Source organism: Pristis pectinata, chromosome 11 (genome assembly GCF_009764475.1).
Source record: "Pristis pectinata isolate sPriPec2 chromosome 11, sPriPec2.1.pri, whole genome shotgun sequence".
In the NCBI taxonomy this organism is placed as follows: domain Eukaryota; kingdom Metazoa; phylum Chordata; class Chondrichthyes; order Rhinopristiformes; family Pristidae; genus Pristis; species Pristis pectinata.
In genome coordinates, this window is record NC_067415.1 from 36,802,688 (window position 1) to 36,819,847 (window position 17,160).

The 17,160-nt window shown below is 37.6% G+C and overlaps 1 protein-coding gene across 1 annotated transcript in view; it reads right to left on the reverse strand.

Annotated features, from left to right (window-relative positions):
• The window catches only part of mrps9 (mitochondrial ribosomal protein S9), a 60,794-nt gene that overhangs the window by 11,798 nt on the left and 31,836 nt on the right, over positions 1 to 17,160 (reverse strand). The window contains exons 6-7 of the mRNA XM_052026773.1: positions 6,840 to 6,925; positions 643 to 718 (exon numbers count right to left, since the gene is read on the reverse strand). Of these exons, the coding sequence (XP_051882733.1) occupies positions 643 to 718; positions 6,840 to 6,925 (162 nt within the window). The remainder of the gene's footprint in view (positions 1 to 642; positions 719 to 6,839; positions 6,926 to 17,160) is intronic.

Sequence of the window (17,160 nt, forward strand, 5' to 3'; positions counted from 1 at the left end):
TGATTCCTGTCTTCGCTTTTTGAAGCTTTGAATATTTTTAGATTTTAGCTGGAGGCAAAATTGCTGTTTCAAGGTCTGATTCCAACAAAAGTTCAAGCTAATCTTCTCGTAAAGTTCACTGCAAATTACGGGTATTGTGGTTTTATGCAACAATGCAGAAACTCACTTTATTACATAGTTATATTGCTCTAAAATTTAGACTTTGAAAAAGGAACTAAATAGCCTCATTAAACCTTTATGATTTAGATTATAGTAGGCATACAAGTTCTTAAATGTTCCAAGTAAACATTTGAAATGCTATGGATTGCTTCATCAGCTGTTACCAATTAGGAATAACATAAAGCTCAAAGGCATACGCATAAATTCCGTAAATTTGTCTACATGAGAGATGGTTAGAAATCTTCCCAGGTTGTCAAAAGTAGATACATTCCATTTACTTTATTTTAATTCTGTACCCAAGACAAAATTGATATTGGTTTGTACGTCAAAATCCTGTCAGACTGTCACAATTTGCACTTTTTATAAACTCAAGACCCAACCTTAAAAAAAACTTAGAAAAATCAAAAGAAATCATTTTTGCTTCATACTCCAAAGGTCAACATCTTTTGAGTAACATGCAACGTGTAAAAGATTGTTACTTACATCATGGTCAGAAATTTGTTCAAGCAACATCTCTGTCAGTTCTTCCTTTGTCAACCATCTGCTTCCAACTAAGTTTCTACATAAAGGGGGGAAAAAATCAAGTAACTTAGTGAAATCGAGAAACAATCCTACTCAGGTTTTCTCTATACATGAACATTGATATTAGTGGGTTGTCATACTACAAGGTTTTACTCGGAAGGAATTATTCCAGTTCAACTATAGATAAAAAAAGACATACTGTATATAGCTTTTTCTACTTGATGAAATGAAATAAAAACAGAAAAACTTCACATAATCAGCAAGTTAAGCTACATCTGAAGATAGAGAAGCAATTAATATTTCAGTACTGGGAATTGTTAGAGATAAGACAAGATTTGAGTTGCAGAAAGGTGTTGGGGGTGTGGGGTGTAGGCTGGCAGGAAGCAGACAAAAAGGCAGGATAGGTTAAAGTGGTGAAAAGAGTTGGTGACATGGAACAAAGTCCGGGAAGAGATGTAAATGTGGATTAATTATCTGAAATTACCAAAGTTAAATGTAAAAACAATCCAAATATGCTAATTAGTTGATACTGTTGAGCCCCATGTTGAATCCAAAAGGCTGTATTGTGCCTTGGAGTAAAGTACAATTTAAATAAACAAATCTAATAACTAACACAGAAACTGAATTTTTAAAATACCTTTAACACACCATTGGTTAAAAATATACAACCTTACTCGGTGCTCATTTTTTTTATATAACCTTAATTAAATCAGACCTCCAAGGAAGTAAAGACATAGTGAAGTAATAACAATCTTGTAGATTTCAGAGCAAAGCATCTTCAAAGAAATGAAATTAATCCGCTAATTTGCAAATGCTGAGTAGCTCTGCATAGCCTATATTTCCTTTGTCACTTCTAAAGACATCATTCTTACTGCAATCTCCATTTCCAGGAAGACACCAGATGGCATTGTTGTGCAGTATAGGATCAATGTTGCAGCAAATTAAATTACAACATCAGTGTCAATGATTCATTACTAAGCACAGCAGGTAATACATTTGACTGACTGGGATAAACAACAATAGAACCCTAATATTCATGGGAACATGGGCACATAGAAGCATGGTCAATTTTTCAACAAGCTCCTTTTTTAACAGACAACTACAGTTAAGAGAAACAAAAATTACACATCAAGTTTGGTTAAAGTCTAACAAAATACCACATTACAGACCAGATGTAGAAAGATCTGTATATACTGCTTTTACAAGAAAATCATGCATCTGTTACAATGGTGATTTATGGTTTCCCGAAGGTAAAGTAGTGCAATTGCTGAAAATGAGAAACAGAAGAAGAAAATGTTCAGCAGGCTCGGCAGCATCTGAGAAGAGAGAAACAAACTTAATGTACTAATGAGTTAATAGTTACGTATATAGGTTCTGTAGAAAACTAACTTTCCTAATCTTTGAAACTATAAATTTGCTAACACATCATAGGACAAATTCTTGACAAGTTGAAAGGAAGAGTATTTGAACAAATACTCAATTACCAAGTTGGCAAAAATCCAAAGTGTAGTGACATATGTTTTTATCCCTTAACGGCAATATGTATAGGTAAAGCCCTAACTACCCACTTACAGAAGAAGCCTGTCGGAAGCAATTCACTTAAACTAGGGTACGCAGATTTATCAGGATAATAACTTAATGTTGATAAAGATGCATCTAATCCTTCTCATGCAGTAAATGCATTTTAAAATACTATGGAACCATAAAGATAAAGCAGTGCACTATAAGGTTAGAATTTTACAATAATGCACAATCCAGCTCTTGCACAACCTATCTGGTTGCAGAGCAAGAACAAATTGACGATGTTAAAGAGATCAGAAATCTACTAAAGGACAACAAGAACTGTTCAGGAAGTGGACAGGTGACCAACAACAGTGTGAAGCGTGGTAGTCATTAACAGATATTAAACATGTCAAACTGTTCCTTAGGATCATCTACTGATATTTGCTACACCCAACACAGAAGAATTAAAAAGTAGGATTTAGGTATGCATTAAAAGCAGTACCAAACAAGAAACTTAAGACCTTTCTATCTTGCACCAGGAAACAAAAAGTCAAGAAAAGCAGTGAACTTTCTTAAATATGAAACTACTCCAGGAGAGTTTTCCGCTTGGTTTTCTTCATTGAAAAGTAAAACTGGTTATCTTAATGCAAGTTAGTGAAAATCCAAGGAAAATTACTCAAATTAAAGGAATGATTTCATCCGATATAAGTAATGACTACAAATCACCAAAACTTAAATTCCATTAAACATCATTAAGCATGTGTTTCTAATGATGTCTTAGCCACCAAATTATATTGTCATAGAAAAAAAACAATAGATGCTTCAGTTCTCAAGGTACACGTGTATCCTTGCTACATCAGAGCCAAATATTTGATGTTTTACTGGCCTGTTAATGAGAATACTGAGTTGCAAAGTTTATTTATTTTATTAAACCATTTAGTTTATATTATGGAACAAGTTAGCCAGCACTATTGCTCATTTCTGTAGGACAGAATTCAAAGTAGAAAATTATGCTGAACTTGTATCCAAAGTTCTAGCCACTCTATTATTTAAATAAAAGAGAGAGTACAAAAATATATTTGCAAGGATGATATAAAAACTACAGAGTTATAACCACAAGGGTAGGGTAAGATGATTGGTCCTTTTTCTCTTGAAAAGTAAAGGGTAAGTATGACCCAAGTAAGGTCTTAAACATTTAACAATAAAGTGAAGAGTTTCCATTCATGGGAACATTGAAATTGGAGGCCACCAATATAAGATAGCCATCAAGAAAACAAACAAGTAATTCAGAGGAAAAAACTTCTATACCCAAAGTGTGGTGAGAAATGAGTTTTCTAATACAAGGAATAATTGAGGCAAATAGTAAAGATGTTATTAATGGAAAGCTAATTAAATGTAAGGGAGATATGTATAATTGAAAAGAGGGTGCGGGAATAGTGAAACCTGGAAAAGAAATTTGTAAAAAAATTTGAAATCCTCGGTTTCATTATTAGTAGTTTTGCAGGCGTATGCAAGGTGAAACTGTACCCAGTGGTAATTAGGGGACACAAATTTACACCAATTCGCAAGAGAACCAGAGACTCAAGTGTAAAATGAAAATGGTCCAGTGACTTGCTAAGATCTGGAAAACATTGCCCGAAAGGATGGGAATATACTTAACAATAACCTTCAAAAAAGAATTGTGTGAACATCTGAAGAAAAGACTTAACAGGGCTAATGGGAAAGAATAGATGCATGAATAGTTCTACTAAAAAGCTGCCACAGCATGATGGGCTGAGTGACCCTCTAAACAGAATCCTTATAATATAACTTATAATTGCTACTTATAAAAACAACCTAATGAGTCACATACACTGGAAATAAGAAGTTTGTGCAACCAAATATAGGTTCTTTTCTTTAGTAGGTAAATTGCACGCCCTTGAGATGTCAAATCTGATTCACATTTGGTTGACATATAGATAACAAATTGATATTACTTCACATTTGTCATAAGTATCCAATTAACATGTGGAAACAAGTTTATCAAGTAAGGTCTCATCTCAGTTATAATCACCATATTCCCCATGAAAGTGAAAGCAACAAAAATATGTTCTGTGAGAAAAGGAACCAGTAAACCAACTAAACATCTAAGGTGGTAATGTGTTTAGTCATAAATTGGACAAACCAGCACTAGGGATGACATATTACATTTAACTCTATAGCATGTCCAATGGTTTGAATACTGTCTGTATACTTCTGGGACTGGATTGTTGAAACTTGATCAAACTGATAGGATGAAAAATACCTTCTTTCAACATTCCTCACCCAACTGAATTTGTCAAATTGCAGTTAACTACCAGCAATATAGCATGTCATGTTTTGACTTCATTTGGCCATTTTCCATAGAAAGAATTTGGTTCTTGCAAGTGGGATGAGAATGAAAAAAATTACTTTAAATGTTGGATGCTGAACTATGGAATTAGAGACAGATAGTAGGGTTAAGATGCCAATGACCTATTTTTGATTTTGTTTCTCCAAAGCCTGCAATTGATCACTTTCATGTAAGCTTATATTGAGCAGTAGCTGTCCTGGCAGCAAAAATACATAGGTGGCTGGAGTTTAGGAGATCAGAATCAAAACAAATTTAAGTCAGAAGACCCACCAATATAGGGAGCCATGATGTAGACTACATCTCATGCTACTGCATAAATTGTATTGCATAAAATAAATATGATAACTACTTTTTTGAATTTTCTGCTTACTATGAGATAATGGTTAGGCTTTATTTCACTAACTCCACCTTTGGAGAGACTGGAATAAAACAAATGATACCCAAAAAGGACACATTTGCTACAGAGGGCATACAGAGAAGGTACACCAATTTGTTTCCTGGAATGGCAGGTCTGTTACCTGAGCAGAGATCGAGCAGGCAAGGCTTCTATTCTCTGAAGTTTATTAAAATGAGAGGCGACCTACTGAAGTATACAAAATTCTTTGAAAGTTCAACAGGTTAGATGTGGGGAGGATATTTCTCCTGGCTGATGAGTCTAAAAGCCAAAGGGTCTCAAAATAAGGGGAAGGCCATTTAGGTCAGAATAGAGGAGAAATTTCTTTATTTAGAGTGTGGTGAATCATTGAAATTCTCCACCTGGAGAGCTGTGGAAGCTAACTCCTTAACTGTATTCACAATAGAGATCAATAGTGTTCTGGATATTAAAGGAACAAAGGAATTTGGAGATACACCAAGAATATGATGTTTCAGACAGAAAATATGCCCTGATCTTGTCAAACAACAGAGTGGGCTTGATGGTCTGAACAGCACACTTGTGCTCCTATTTCTTATGTTCTTATTTAATCACAAAATATAAATTTATACTGGTTTATACTTAAACTTCCACGATCATCATTGCATTTTCAGCAACATCGGGAATTGCAACAAAAGAAAAATACAATTCACTGACTACTTCTGGTTCTTTTCTGAATCTCTAATCACTTTTATTTTCTCTCCAGAGATTAAAGGCTAAAGTAGAAATTGATTATGGTACTTTATATTAGAGTTGATATTTACTATGTCTATTGACATTGGTATTTATTCCCCACATTGAAAAACATTACATCCACAAATATTACTTAAATATGTCTATGTGAATAATTTTCTAGAATCACAAATTTCTGGTATTACAAGTACCACAAAAATAATTTTAGTACAGTTTTACTTCTACATTGTGTGTTCTTTCACAAGATACTCCAATGCAATCTGGATGGTTATACATACACTGTCCTTATTGTACTGCAAACTCTTAGCTAACTTAATTTAAAAAGGAACATTAGTAGTCTTAAACCTTTAAATAGTTAACAATCTAGTTTAAATATTTAATGACTTTAACTAATTGTAAAGCAGTATAACCAATAATCACAAACAAACAGGCAGGCAAAACATCAGTTGATTAGACATAAATGATTTTGATGGACTGAAAAATTGAACATTTACATTTTTCATGGCAAATATATTCAAATGTCAATTAGTATATAAAAATTAATTATTCTAATTCACACGACTCCACATAATTCTTACCCCTATTTAAGAGTCAAAAGTAGAATTTGTAACAAAGTGCAGATTATTAAAACAAAAAGTATTCTCCCCAAAAATGTTTTTAATAAATCGGTCTAAACTGCTGCCTACTCTTTTTCATTAGGGTATTCAAATATGTTTGATATTTTAAAATTATTAGTTTTAATGTGTGTTCAATTAACTTTATCACAGTTATCAACACACTGTCAGTAAAAAATTGCTGCTGGACCCTATACTTCACTTTAAGATTGTTAAGAAAAGAACTAAATTTATATAGGATTTTTCCTAACCTCAAGAATTCTTAAAGGGCTTTACAACAAATGTAATATCTTAAATTTTAGTCACATCTTAAAAAAACCATGGCAGTCAATTTACACTGAGTTAATTCCAACAGACAACAATATGATAATATCAATATTATCTGCTTTAACCGTTAATTGCGGTGTATATATACATTGCTTCCCACTCTTCTTCAAAATAGTGCCTTAGAATCCTTTCTGTACACTTGAGAAGACAGTGCAGCATTCCATCAGTTTATTGTAGTGTAAGCAAGATTTACTTAAAATTGTTCTCCAGTTCAGTTACACTTACAGCCATAACTTACATCGGTTTGGTATCCAGAGAGAAGAGACCTTTTGTCCTCAGTCTGTCTTCATACATTTGTATATCTAAGAGTTGCTCATAGGTATCCTGGAAAAAATTAAATGAACAATTTTTTTATGAATTGCTGAGATTACATTCCTATTATAAGGTGAAATTCTATTTTTGGAATTTACTATCAGGAATAAAGTAAAGCATTTAAACAGCAAGACATTATGTTTATCAGCAAATAGAAATGCAGGGAGTGGTATCAATTCTGACTTAGGTTTAGTATTGGTATTGGTTTATTGCCACGTGTACCGAGATACAGCGAGTGAACAAATATGTTTGTATGGCATCCAGGCATATCATGCCATACGCAAGTACATTGAGGTAGTAAAAACAAAACACAATGCAGAATATACTGTTGCAACTACAGAGAAAGTGTTGTGCAGGTGAACAAATAAAATGCAAGGGCCATGATGAGGTAGATTTGGAGATCAAGAATTCATCTTTAGCATACGAGAGCACTATTCAGGAGTCTGATAACAATGGAATAAAAACTGCCCTTGAGTCTTGTGGCACATGCTTTCAAACCTTTCATTCTTCTGCCCAACGAGAAAGGGGAAAAGACAGTGTGACCAGGGCAGGATAGGTCTTTGATTATGTTGGCTGCTTTCTCGAGGCAGTGGGAAGTGTAGGCGGAGTCAATGGAGAGGAGGCTAGTTTGCATAATGGACTGGGCCACATTCATAACTCTCTGCAATTTCTTGCGATCTTGGGCAGAGCAGTTGCCATACCAAGCTGTGATGCATCCAGATAGGATGCATTCTATGGTGCATATGTAAAACTTGGTAAAGAGTCTCCGGGGACGTGCCAAATTTCCTTAGCCTTCTGAGGAAGTAGAGGTGTTGGTGTGCTCTTTTGGCATTAGCATCAATAGGGCTGGACCAGGACAAATTGTTTGTGATATTTACACCTAGGAACCATCTCCACCTCAGCCCATTGATACCTACAGAAGCATGTACTCCACCCCACTTCCTGAAGTCGATGACCAGCTCCTACACTTTGCTGACATTGAGGGAGAGGTTGTCTGGATACCATGCCGCTAGACTTTCTATCTCCTTCCTGTACTCCCTCTCATCGTTGTTCGAGATCTGCCCACTACGGTAGTGACATCTGCAAACTTTTGTAAATGGAGTAAGAGCAGAATTTGGCCACCCAGTCATGAGTGTCTAGGGAGTATAGTAAGCGGTTGAGAATGCAGCCACGTATGAGGATTGTCATGGAGAAGGTGTTGCTGCCTATACTGACTGACTGCAGTTTGCTGGTCAGGAAGTCAAGGATACAATTGCAGAGAGGGGTGCAGAGTCTGAGGTCTAGGAGTTTGGAGATGAGTTTGTTTGGAATTATGGTATTGAAAGCCGAGCTATAATCTATTAATAGGAATCTGACGTAGGTGTCTTTGTTATCCAGATGTTCCAGAGATGCACGTAGGGCCAGGGAGATGACGTCCACTGTGGACCTGTTCTGGCAGTAAGTGAATTGCAGTGGGTCAAGGTTGTCTGGGAGGCTGAAGTTGACGTGTGCTATGACCAGCCTCTTGACGCATTTCATGATGATGGATGTCAAAGCCACCGGGCGATAGTCGTTAAGGCACTTTACCTTGTTTTTCTTTGGCACCAGGATGATAGTGGTCTTCTTAAAGCCGTTGGGAACTTCAGGTTGGAGTAGGGAGAGGTTAAAGATATCTGTGAATACTCCTGCCAGCTGGTCCATGCAGATTCTGAGGGAACTCCAGCCAGGCCAGTTGCTTTCCGCAGGTTCACTATCAAGAAGGCCGATCAGATGTCTTCGATGGTGACCATGGGTACAGGTGCATCAAAGGCTGTCAGGGCGGGTGACATCATTTCACTGACCTTCTGTTCGAAACGAGCTTAGAATGCATTGGGCTCATCGTGAAGGGATGTGTTGTTACCAGTGATACTGTCCAACTTCGCTTTGTAGCCTATGCAAGCCTTTCCACAATCAATGGGTGTTTGCATGGCTAGCCTGGGACTCTAGCTTGGTCTGATATTGTCTCTTGGCATCCCTGGTGGCTTTGCAAAGGAAGTACCTAGATTTCCTGTAAAGGTCAGGACCATCCAACTTTAACATCTCAAACCTGGGCTTCAGTCGGGAGTGGATCTCTCGGTTCCTCCATGGTTTTCAGCTGGAGAACAGTCAGATTGACTTCCGTGGTGCCCTTTGGTGCTTAAAATGTCAAATCTTTTCTTCCCTTCCATATACTGAAAGGACCATGAAGCATTCAATGCATGGAAGGCAGTCTAAGAATTAGTTCGGGTCTGACCTATTGAAATGGTTTCATGTTTTCCCTTGCTACAAAACTTTTCTTATGAGAAAGTTTCTTTTGGTATCTTAAAGGTAATGGTATCTGGACACACAGTCTTTGTGCTTTAAATGGAGGATTTTATTCACAAAGACTGGCACAGGAACAGTATGTGAAGGAACAAATGCACCCTCGCACTGGGGTGATCGCGAAACATGGGAGTCACAACAGGGGTGAAGTACACACACGCTCACACACACATCGAACTAGTACAAACATCAGGGAACGAACAAATACATTGTGTGGACCCCCTGAATCGGGACAAACAACGGCTCTGCGCTACTGGGAATCTACTCAGGACACTCCTAGACCCCTGTGGAAGTGCACCCTCTCACCTGTGGCCTCGACCCCAGCAGCAATCGGAAGAGAGGACGAGAGCCCACGTGTACCATCTTTTATAGGGCTGTAGCGGGGTGGAGCCCACTCAGGTGAAACAAGCCAATGATTCAGGGTCAAGAACAAAGGTGGGTTATGAGCCAATCCTCAGGTGTGCTCTTTAATGGGTGGGGCAGAGCCAGACCCTTGATTGACAGTGGTATAGCCTCCGACCTGATAGGCAATGCTATCATCTGACCATGGGGGTCAGTAGTGTCGTCACTGTCGTCTGACCCGTCCTTTCATACTACATCCTTGACGCCCACAAAGCAAACCAAGAACTTCTTCTGTGAAAATTCTTCCATGGATAAATTCATATACCCACTATATGTGAATAAAATATTGCACATGGGAGGATTTCCAGCTAAAAGATTTCCACCTTGGAAAGGATTTCCACCTTTCATCTGTATCTGTCCATGCTCAGACCTAAGCCCCAACATATCTTTTCTTAGAATATGTTGGATTGATGGAAAAGGCAGCCAGGAATCTATTAAATCTGATCAGGAATGATAGGTCTCTGAGGAAATCACTGAATGGCAACAATCCTGGAATTATCTGGAAGAATTGTACTAGTTGTGTGATATCAGGCTTTTCATTTGGGATATCAATAATTCAAAATTCAACAATGACGCCAATCACAGTGGAACAGCTCAGTCGATTCCATGGGAATTTCAAATGTATAATTCAATTAACAAAAATATAATTTTAAAATGCATTAATTTAATTGCAGGAGTAGCATAGAGTCATAGAGTAACACAGCACAGAAACAGTCCCTTTGGCCCAACTTGTCTATGCCAACTGAAGTGCCCACCTAAGCTAATCCCATTTGCCTGCATTTGGCCCGAATCCCTCTAAGCCTTTCCTATCCATATATTTATCCAAATGTCTTTTAAATGTTGTCACTGTACCTCCCTCAACTACTTTCTCTGGCAGTTCATTCCATATTCGCACCATCCTCTATATGAAGAAGATCCCCCTCAGGTCCCTTTTAAATGTTTCCCTTCAATTTTGGTTCGCTTACCCTGGGGAAATAACTATGTGCGTTCACCCTATCTATGCCCCTCATGATTTTATACACCAGAGGTCTGTCTTCTACCTTCCAGGGAATAAAGTCCTAGCCTGCCCAACCTCTCCTTATAACTCGAGTCTTGGCAACATTCTTGTAAACCTGCTTTCCAGCTGGATGATGCCTTTCCTATAAAGGGTGACCAAAACTGTACACAATATTCCAAGAGCGGCCTCACCAACATCTTGCACAACTGCAACAAAATGTTCCAACTCTGACTGATGAAGGCCAGTGTGCCAAATGCCGTCTTCACCACTCTGTCTACCTATGACAACACTTGCAGCGAAAAATGTACCTGCCCCTCTGTTCCACAACATTCCCCAGGGCCCTACTATTCACTGTATAACTCCTACCTTGGTTTGACTTCCTAAAATGCAACACCTCGCATTTATCCGAATCGAAAGCCATTTGCCAATACTTGGCCCACTTATCCAGCTGATCAAGATCCCCCTGTAAGTTTTGATAATTTTCTTCAGTATCTATGGAACCACCTATTTTCGAATCATCCACAAACCTATTGCTTTTACATATTAAGAGGGTGCATAGCCTTGCTGTACCATCACAGTCAGCTTGTTTCTTGAAAACAATTCACGTGGCATGAAATGAATCAACTGAAGACCAGATTTCATAATAGTGGGGATCTCAGGAAGAGGCCAAAATGAATTTGGACTTCTAGCTGAATATTGTTTCATATGCTTCAGCAAAGTCTTTTCATGATCCTTGTGGAACAGATTGAACACAGGCACAATTGTCCCAGTAGATTCAGAAATAAAGGCAAGGTGAAATAAAGGTACAGTGATGATGAGGTTTATGGGGGGAGGTGGGGGTTGGGGTAGATTGCAGAATTATTAATCTCAAGTCTCAGGCAGCAAATGGCATGCTTTCTAATCTTAAGAGTAAAAGAAACTAAGGATGCAGAAGCAGCCAGAGCAGGAGGAAGTCAAAGGAATATGTTTTGTAGGTTACTTGGTAGATGAAGATGAAGTAACATAGGAAAGACATACTTCTGACATGAATCAATAAACTTATTTTCATTTGGGAAACAAAGTGTATGCTGGGGATCTGAGGGACACCATAGTGGCCAACTTCAAAAAAGACGTCCAATTGCAGTAATTACACAGAGGGATTTCCCTGCTGTCTGCCACAGGGAAAGTCATTAAAAGGATCCCCCTCAACTGCCTCCTCCTTGTGGATGAAGAGCTTTTCTTCAAATTGCAATGTGGATTCTATCCACAGAGTATAATTCTCAATTATTAAAAAAAAGCACCCTGTAATCAGACATTATAGTATGTAAATAAAATATATATTGAAACAATTAGTGATTAATCAACAATGGTTCTTTTTTCCAGTCTGAATGATAATGGAGAGGGATTGAATGTAGAATTGGAAGCCAAGCACTTAAATTATTACAACTCAGTCCGCTTCAAGTAAATTTGGTTTCAGACATTCCATTTTGCACACTGAGTACTTCAGTTTAAAAATTATTTTTTAAAAATGTAAAAGTTCACAGAAAACTGTGAAAACAGATAATCTAAGACACTGTTTGAAAGTTTAAATGATGATTGAATGGAAAGTTAAGCATAATTTTCCAGATATGCACTGTGTTCTGCCCATCCATGCGAGGAGCTGACAGCGCCACATTTCAGCTACATCATCCTCTCCGACAGCTAAAATGTGGTGTTGCATCCTCTTCAGAGAAAATTTGTGTCTGCACTATGAAGCATTGTACATTATTTCTTGCCACTGCAGGGGTTCAAGTCCATATGGAACCTTCACAAATATTACCACAGATCAAACAGGCAGCATTTCAAGGCAGATTTGACATACCTATTTAAATGAACAGCAGGGGACCTTGAGCTGCCTCAGGCTGTAGAGGAATAAAACTCTGCAGAGAAGCCTTCACTGCAGTCCCATTACTCAGCAAAGGCACTTTATGCATTTATCATTCATTTCATTTCAGCTAGGGCAATAAGCTCATTTGCCCAAGGTCAATGAAGAGTGAAAGGGTTTCAAGAAATTAATGCGCCTGACAAGCCAAGATTTTGTCTTGTAGCTCTCTTCGGAAACTACAGAAGACCCAAAGTGAATTCCTACTGTGCCCAAAGGTTCAAAACCTATGTTATAATACATCCTACAGACAGCTTTCTGTAAGATTTTGAATGTTAATATGTTAAATGGAATTTGACAGTCATCATCCAATGTAATGCTGCAGATCATAACCATCAACTTAAACTAATTTTATTTACGTGCTCTCTAATGACCTAAATCAGTTACTAGCCCTTACAAAAACAGTTTAAAATAAATGCAAGGATTGGGTATAATCATTAATGGCCAAAGTTTACTAAACAAAATTTAGCTCCACAAGTTTGCAGTCTACATTTGCAACATAAAATAACTTTGATTTTGAAGTAGCTCAAATTGCAAGTGGCTACTTTACTTTGGTGTAAGAATGATCTGTAAAATGAACAAAGCTGTTATTCTATGCTTCCCATTTCTTCCCCTGTACAATACTTACTGCACAATAATCACTGATAAAAAATAACAAGAATGTTAATAGTCAATCCTTTATATAATCAATATAACAGATATTTTCCAAAGAACATTTCAAGCTGGTTTCCATTAATCAATGATAAAATGGTTATTGTGAAATGGAGCTAAATGTGCAAATGAGATTTGGAAACAAATGCAAGGACTATAGATAATAGCACCTTCTTCAGTACCTTATTTTGTAGAACATGTGTTTGTTGTCTACATATGTAAGCTCATGGTCAGAGTGCTGGTAGGAGGAGATATGAATCAATAGATGAGGTGTTTCAGATTTGTAACATGAAAGCCCACATCAAGTAATAGCAAGATATTTTATAAGAAAATAAATGACATATAGAAGAGATATTAAAATAGGATAATGAGAGCATAGGTCAAGTAGCTTATAAATACCGTCTTTAGACTAGAGTAATATTCTTGAGTGGACAGACAACGTATATATTCATTTAATAAATATCCATCTTGGCTGAGAGGAGACTGTGTGCACCTGCAATGAGGCCATAACTAGAGAGGGAGCAAAAGAGCAACACACTGAGAAAGGGATGATAAAGGAACAAGGCAAAAAATGTCTTTATATTATTGTTGCTGTTACAGGTAACAAAATCCAAGGAAGAAATGAGTTAGGGAGCAAGTTGATAGCTGTTAGTTCACAACTCCATGTAAGTGTATTAGTGATCACCGTATCATAACTCCTTACAAAAGAACAGAGTGATTCATACTGATGCATTACATTTAACAACTCTTAGTGAATTCTAAGGTGGTTAATGAGTTTGCGCTAGCATTATAAATTTACAGGTTACTTAGACATGTTTTACTATAATGACTTCACACAACTTAGAGGGGGACAGAGAGACAGAGAGAGGGAGGCAGAGGGAAAGAGGCAGTGAGGCAGGGGGTGGGGCAGGCAGAGAGGGAGAGGGAGTGGGGCAGGCAGAGAGAGAGTGAGAGCAAGTGTCACAAACCAGCAACAAAAGAAACACACTGAGCATGATTCAGTGTTAAAAACTATTTTATTAATCACTACTTATGATAATACGTAAAATAAAAGTAAAAATGTTAGTATGTTAGAATTCAAGAATGTTAAACCTCGAACGTTAACCCCAAACCTAAACTCTTCGTGTGTGTGTGTGACAAAGTCCAAAACTCCCAGTTCCGGAATGGTTCTTAAAGTTCAGTTCCGCAAGCCATAAGGTGAAACATGAGCAAGGGCTTCTTCAACAACCACCGTTGTCTGAAGATAAGATGTAGATGTAGAAAAACATAGAGAGAGTACATACGAAATCCAAATGTTCCACGATGAAACCCAAACGACACTTCAGTATTTACTCGGTAGTGACTTCCTCACCCCGAAAAGCATCCGAACCGTGGTCGTCCACACACAAATACCTGTTTCCTTCTACAGGTCAGCAACAAAGTGAACTCCACCGGATTACTTCCAACTTCCATACATGGATTTCAGTGGTAAACACAGTTATTGTTTCTCATCCATCGATAGAGAAAACAAGCAGGCTGGTGTCTCTCTCCCTTCTCTCTCTCTCTTCTTCTTCTGACTTCTTCAACAACGTCATTACGTCCTTTATCTTCTATTGACGTAAGCACGCCCCACACACACATACACACACACTCTCTATCTTAAAGGGACTTTCACTGAGTCCATAACACCTCCCACCTAAAAAAAAATTTTCCCAAGAAAATTTTAACCGCGCATAGAGTTAGTAATGTTAATAATTATCATGCTACACAACTACAGACTATCAGATTAGTACAGATACATGTTTCCCATTTAACATCGAGAAAGACAATCAGCAATCACATTATCTTTGCCTTTAATGTGAGTTATCATGAGATCAAACTCTTGCAAAATTAAACTCCAGTTTAACAGCCTTCTGTTCTTGTTTTTGACTCGGCTCAGAAACACCAATGGGTTATGATCTGTATACACAGTCAATGGTTTCTGAGCGGTGCAAACATATACACTGAAATGTTGCAAGGCTAAAACAAGCGACAGTAATTCTTTCTCTATGGTGGAATAATTCTTTTGATGCTCATTAAATTTCTTTGAAAAGTAAGCTACAGGATGGTCAATATCATCAAGGTCACCCTTCTGCAACAACACAGCTCCTGCAGCTTCATCACTGGCATCTACTGCTAATGAAAATGGCTTTTCAAAGTCAGGTGTTCTGAGCACAGGATCGTAGCATAAAATGGCTTTCAGCTTCTTAAATGCTTCTTGACAAGAATCTGTCCAAACAAACTTTACTCCCTTCTTCAGAAGATTAGTTAGGGGAAGAGCAATATCAGCAAAATTTTTACAAAATTTTCGATAATATCCAACCATTCCCAAAAATCTTCTAACAGTCCTCGTACCTGTGGGAATAGGGAACTCAGATATTGCTTGAACTTTTGCCTGAACAGGAGCTTGCTTGCCTTGACCTACAACATAACCAAGATACGTCACAGTGGCATGGCCAAATTCACTTTTAGCCAAGTTAACTGTAAGGTTAGCCTTGGAAAGTTTTTCAAACAACCTTTCTAACGCAGAGATGTGATCTTCCCAAGTATCATTCCCAGTCACTAAGTCGTCAATGTAGGCATCTGTATGTTTTAACCCATGAATCACTGAATTAATCATTCTTTGAAATGTTGCCGGAGCATTTTTCATTCCAAATGGCAAAACATTGTATTCATACAATCCAGAAGGGGTTACAAAGGCTGAAATCTCCCTTCCTCTATCTGTTAATGGAACACACCAGTACCCTTTTAATAGGTCAATCTTTGTAAGAAATTTTGCCTTTCCCACTCTGTCTATGCAATCATCCACCCTAGGAATAGGGTAAGCATCTGACTTTGTTACAGCATTCACTTTCCTGTAATCTGTGCAAAATCTAACAGTTCCATCAGGTTTAGGTACAATAACACAGGGCAAACTCCAATTTGAAGTAGAATGTCTAATAATATCATTTTCCAACATGTATTTTATTTCCTGATCAACAAGTTTACTTTTTTCCACATTCATTCGATATGGGTGTTGTTTGATTGGTTTTGCATCCCCAACATCAACATCATGGGTAATTATCGATGTTCTGTTTGGAACATCTGGGAACAGATTTTTAAATTTTAAAATTAATTCTCTCATCTGTTGTTTTTGTGAAACTTGTAAATGGTCCAACTTCGTTTCAAGGTTCTCCAGGATATTTTGGTTTTTTAGTTTCGATGGAACAATATTTGGTCTAAATTGGCCTTCCTCAACATCAACATCAGGCATTCTAGAAACAACCTTTACACCATCCACCAAGGCCACCACTGAATCCCTCTCATAATAAGGTTTTAGCATGTTTACATGACAGAGTTGTGTTTTCTTGCGTCTATCTGGTGTTTTGATTATATATGTTAGATCAGTCACTCGAGATTCAATAACATAGGGTCCAGAAAAACGAGCTTGCAAGGGATTATTTTGGCTAGGGAAAAATACCAACACCTTTTGCCCCACTGCGAATGTCCTAGGCCGAGCACGTCTATCAAAATATGTCTTCATTCTTATCTGGCTTGTTTTCAGATTCTCTCTCGCTAGCTGGCAGACTCTCTCCAACCGAGTTTTAAATTTTTGGACATAGTCCAACAGACTCAAGTGAACTTCCTCATTAACCCATTGCTCTCTTAACAACTCCAAAGGTCCTCTCACCCTATGTCCAAACACAAGCTCAAACAGACTAAATCCTATTGACTCCTGGATCGATTCTCTAACGGCAAACAAAAGTAAATGGATACCTTCGTCCCAATCCTTGGTGTTTTCAAAGCAATAAGTCTTCAGCATATTTTTGAGAGTAGAATGAAATCTCTCCAGAGCTCCTTGAGATTCTGGGTGATATGCAGATGATACAATCTGCTTTGCTCCCAGCTCATAGACTATTTGTTGAAAAATTTTTGACATAAAATTACTACCTTGATCAGATTGTATTTCTTTTGGCAAAC